Raw genomic sequence first — 5007 nt, forward strand, 5'->3', positions numbered from 1 at the left:
CTACGCATTCTCCATCCCATAGTATTTCTTGACTTGATGGCCGTTGACTATGAAAGTTCCTTTCTCGGGATGCATGAATTCTTTGCTCTTCTTGATGTGCATGTCATGGTAAAACTTTGATCGTTCCATGTAAGATCTGGATGTCTCATAGGCAAGAAAACGACATTCTTCCAATTCATTCAGTTGAAACATCTTCTCCTGTCCAGTTATGGTTAGATCTTCATTCAGCTTTTTAATGGCCCAATACGCCTTATGTTCGATCTCAACCGGAAGGTGACATGTTTTGCCATATACCAATCTGTATGGAGTAGTCCCTATTGGTGTCTTATATGCAGTCCGAAAAGCCCATAAAGCGTCGCTAAGCTTGTCAGCCCAATCCTTTCTATGCCGAGCCACTGTCTTTTCCAATATAGCCTTGATATCTCTATTTGCATTCTCAACTTGCCCGGTAGTTTGAGGGTGATATGGAACTCCTCCCCTATGTTGTATGCCTTGCTTTTGAAGTAGTCTCCGCATGGGCACATTTCGGAAGTGTGTTCCTCTATCGCTAATGACAATCCGTGGCACTCAAAACCTTGTGAATAATTTTTTTAGAAATCTTGTTACGCTCCTGGCATCATTGTTTCGAAGTGCTTCCGCTTCAACCCACTTCGATACGTAATCCACTACTATAAGGATATATTTGAAACCTTTGGAGTCTGGAAAAGGTCCTGCAAAATCTAATCCCCATATATCAAAAATTTCGCATGCCAATATGTAATTCTGCGGCATCTCATCTCGCCCAGTGATGTTCCCAGTCCGTTGACATCTGTCACAATTTCTTACGTAAATCTGAGCGTCCCGAAATATTGAGGGACAATAGAATCCTGCTTCAAGCCTCTTCTTGCGGTTCTGTTTGCCGAGTGATGGCCCATTTGGTGGCACTCTCCCAGAATTTCATGTCCTTCAGCCTCTGTTACACAACATCGAATTATTTGATCAGCGCACACTTTAAAGAGGTATGGCTCGTCCTAGAAATAAAATCGAGATTCTGCTTTTAATTTCCTCCTGCATGTATATCCAAAAATTCTGGTAATTCACCCCCTACAATGTAGTTGTCCAGATCTGCATACCAAGGTGTGAGATAGAGACCAATCAATTTCTCTTCAGGAAAATATTCATTCACGTCTCCAGTCGTATCTTGTCCCTTCTCATTTTCTAGTCTCGACAAATGATCAGCTGCACTATTCTCAACTCCTTTTCGGTCCACAATAGTCACGTCAAATTCTTGCAACAACAAAATCCATCTAATCAGTCTTGGCTTTGCTTCAGGTTTAGACATAAGAAATCTGATAGCCGCATGATCAGTATGAATGATGACCTTTGACATCAAGATATATGATCTGAATTTATCCAATGCAAACACTATTGCAAATAATTCTTTCTCGGTCATGTTGTAGGCTTGTTGTGGCTTTGTTAGCATTCGACTAGCATAGGCAATAGGCTGAAATTTCTTGTCATTTTTCTGCCCTAGCACAACTCCAACCGCAAAATTGCTTGCAGCGCACATTAGCTCAAAAGGTTGATCCCATTTTGGTCCTACAAGAATTGGAGTATGTACCATGGAATTCTTCAAATCCTGGAATGCTTTCATAGCGTCCTCATTTAGTTCAAATATAGCATCCTTTTCCAACAATTTAGTCAACGGTTTTGCAATTTTTGAGAAGTCCTTTATAAATCTTCTGTAGAATCCCACATGTCCTAAGAAACTCCTCAAGGATGTCACATTGTGCGGTGGTGGCAGGGTTTCAATAATTGTTGTTTTAGCTCTGTCAACCTCAATTCCTTTTTTCGAAATTTTATGTCCAAGCACAATTCCTTCCGTGACCATGTAATAACATTTTTCCCATGATAACGCCAAATTCATCTGCTGACACCGTTCTAAAACCTTCTCTAGATTTCCAAGGCATTCTTCGAAAGTTTCTCCAAAAATTGTGAAATCATCCATAAATACTTCCATAAAATTACCAATGAAATCTTCAAAAATAGCCAACATGCAGCGCATGAAGGTAGCAAGGACGTTACAGAGACCAAACGGCATTCTTCTGTAAACAAACGTACCAAACGGACAAGTGAATGTTGTTTTCTCTTGATCCTCCAAGGCTACTGGAATTTGAAAGTTGTTAGGAACATCATGTAATAGGTTTTGATGATACCAACTGTTAAGTGAAAATCTCCAAGTCTCGAAAGATAGGAATCAATGTAAGTTCGACAAGTAAACTAAGAGCGAAAATACAACCGGGTAACTTGAGCTCAACTCGGAAAATATTTAAGCTTGAGGTAAACTTGTATGAACATCTTAGAAGAATCGTGTTGTAATTTCATAGATAGATCAGTAGAAGGCACGAGACGACACTGGAGGAATAAGGGTCTGCGAGACATCAACTAAGTCTCGAGACATAAGCAGAGTTCGAGAGGAAGAGCTCTCAATGCTTGGGTTCATGACATCAAACAATCGAGACATCAACCTTGGTCTCGATAAACTGACACTTCTCCAGTAATGCTGAATGATAGTCAGGAAGCATACTTAAAGTTTGGAGAAGAAGAATATCATGGAGATAAAATAATGAAGAGGTGCCGAACGTGAGTTTTCAAAATGGACGGAAATGGATGACACATCAGATTTCCACCACAAACGGTCAAAAGGTGCACCAATGCTGAAGTAGTCTGATTCCCTACAAACAAGGAATACTGGGAATATAAAAAGAGTAACTTTTACCAAAAGACGAAAGTGGAGCATGGACTCAAGAAAGTGAACTATGGAATATTCACTACAAGACAAGAGGTTCAAGTTACAAGATCACCACTCCATGAAATATGCTGAAAATATGCAAGACCCATGATCAGCATGGGAGACAAATTTCAAACGGAATAATTTTCCCTCCAACGGAATTATTCCTCAACTCTCATATAAAAAAGGACGTGAAGACACAAATCAGAAAAAAAGAAGGAACAGAGTTGGAAAATTTGAAAGCGGTGTCTGATTCAAACGTTCAAGTGCAAGTACTAAATTTGGAATATCATCCTGATATTCAAAACAGCGAGAAAACACATCTTAGTGTTTGAGAGAGTTACAAAGCTTAAACTGTTATACATCTAGAAGGTGACCGAAGCTGCTCTACACCGAAGTTGATTCAACGATAGCTTGTGGTCAGATTGTAGTCTGTTACATTCAACTGTGACAACCAAAAACACCTTGCTTTGGATTAAGCAAGAGAGGTGGAGTAACCTGGCAGCTGTCCGAGTGAAAGAAACCTGAGGCTTGACGCGGGCTTGGTGATCAAAGGTCAAGTGCTCGAGAGGTGGAGTAACTGGAAGCGGGGAGAAAGACCTTGGAGAGGCGGAGTAACCTGGGAGCTGTCTTGTGAAGATCCTGAGGCTTGAGGCGGGCTTGGTGATCAAAGCTCAAGTGCTCGATAGGTGGAGTAACAAGAAGCGGGGCGAAAAACCTGAGGCTTGAGGCGGGCTTCGTGATCAAAGCTCAAGCGCTCGATATTGTACTAAAAAGGGAAGTTTTTAGTGCAATCCTTCCAGGGAGTTTCTGGAAGAAGAGTGGACGTAGGCGGGTTGGCCGAACCACTTAAAAAATCTCTCTTGCATTTACTTAATGCTTTTATCTCTCGCTAACCTCTCGATTGCACTACATATAAACACACCTCTCGAACTAACTCAAACTCGTGCTAACTAAAAGGGGATAACATTTTCGCTGCGCATAAAACTTTGTCTTCACCTCGTGAGGTATCGAACCTAAACATCCTAAGTTCAATACACACGAGAGGTCGAAAAGATTTGCAAAATCTTATACAAGTCTATTCACCCCCCCCCCTATAGACTTGTACCCCATCCCCTTGGGACCAACAATTGGTATCAGAGCAAGTTCTCTGATCGATATAAACCTTTGTTTATATTGCCTAGAGATCCTTCTTTGAAAAATCTTTTAAAAGTTTTCAAAGCACGAGATAATTTTTCTAATATGGATAGCATGTTGTCGAGACATCTTCTCTTTGATGTTAGCAGGTTCGATGACTGGAAAACACGCATGCTTGCGTATCTATCAGCCCTCCATGATGAGATGGCCGAAGTTATAACATCTGGACCAGTCAAGATCATGATGGTAAACACGGCTGCTGAGCAAACCAGGGATACACCAAAGTATGTCCCCAAACCTAGGGAAGAATGGACAAGTGATGATAGGAAGAGAAACAACCTGGACAACATTGCCAAGGATATTCTCTTCAGAGCTATAGACGAAACCATCTTCCCAAAAGTAAGAAAGTGCAAAACGGCGAAAGAGGTATGGGATACTTTGATGTTAATTGGTGAAGGTGACGAACAGGAAAAGGAGAACAAGCTCACCGTGGCCATGAAGAAGTTCGAGGACTTCAAGATGAAGCCAGGGGAAAGCATCGACAGCATGGAATCTCGTTTCATGAAGTTATCAATAGAGATCAGTGATCTCGAGAAGGAGATTCCACAAAAGGAGCTAAACCTGAAGGTCTTACGAGGCCTTACCAAGGAGTGGGAAATGAAGGTGATCACAATGCGTGATCACAGGGATTTGAAGAACACCACAACCGACCAACTGTTCAGAGATCTCAAAGCCTTCGAATTTGAGATGTTTCCGAGAGATGAGGACGTGGTGGACAGACGGAATGTGGCACTGGTTGCGGACCAACCAACCACCTCCTCAAGGTCAGATCCTAATCCCACTGATTTTTTATCTGACGAACAGTTTGCTTTCTTCATGAGAAAATTCAGGAAGTTTATGAAGAAGACACCGGAAAGCAATACAAGTTCACATTCTTCCTCAAGAAGGAAAAATGAGAGATACACATCCAGAAGAATGGAGGAAGAAGATCAAGGTCTATGCTACAACTGCAGGAGGCCAGGACACTTCAAGGCTGAATGCCCTTACCCACCAGTAAGCAAGCATCAAGGTCAGGAAGGCAAGGATTCCAGAAGAAAAGA

The 5007-nt window shown here is 41.6% G+C and overlaps 1 protein-coding gene across 1 annotated transcript; it reads right to left on the reverse strand.

The window, feature by feature from the left end:
- LOC116029676 lies at nt 1-516 on the reverse strand. Its single transcript, XM_031271724.1, has one exon. The coding sequence runs from the start codon at nt 514-516 to the stop codon at nt 1-3; it is 516 nt and encodes a 171-aa protein (XP_031127584.1).
- Nucleotides 517-5007: the final 4491 nt, after the last annotated feature.

The sequence above is a fragment of the Ipomoea triloba genome, chromosome 9, assembly GCF_003576645.1.
Source record: "Ipomoea triloba cultivar NCNSP0323 chromosome 9, ASM357664v1".
NCBI classification, from domain to species: Eukaryota; Viridiplantae; Streptophyta; class Magnoliopsida; order Solanales; family Convolvulaceae; genus Ipomoea; species Ipomoea triloba.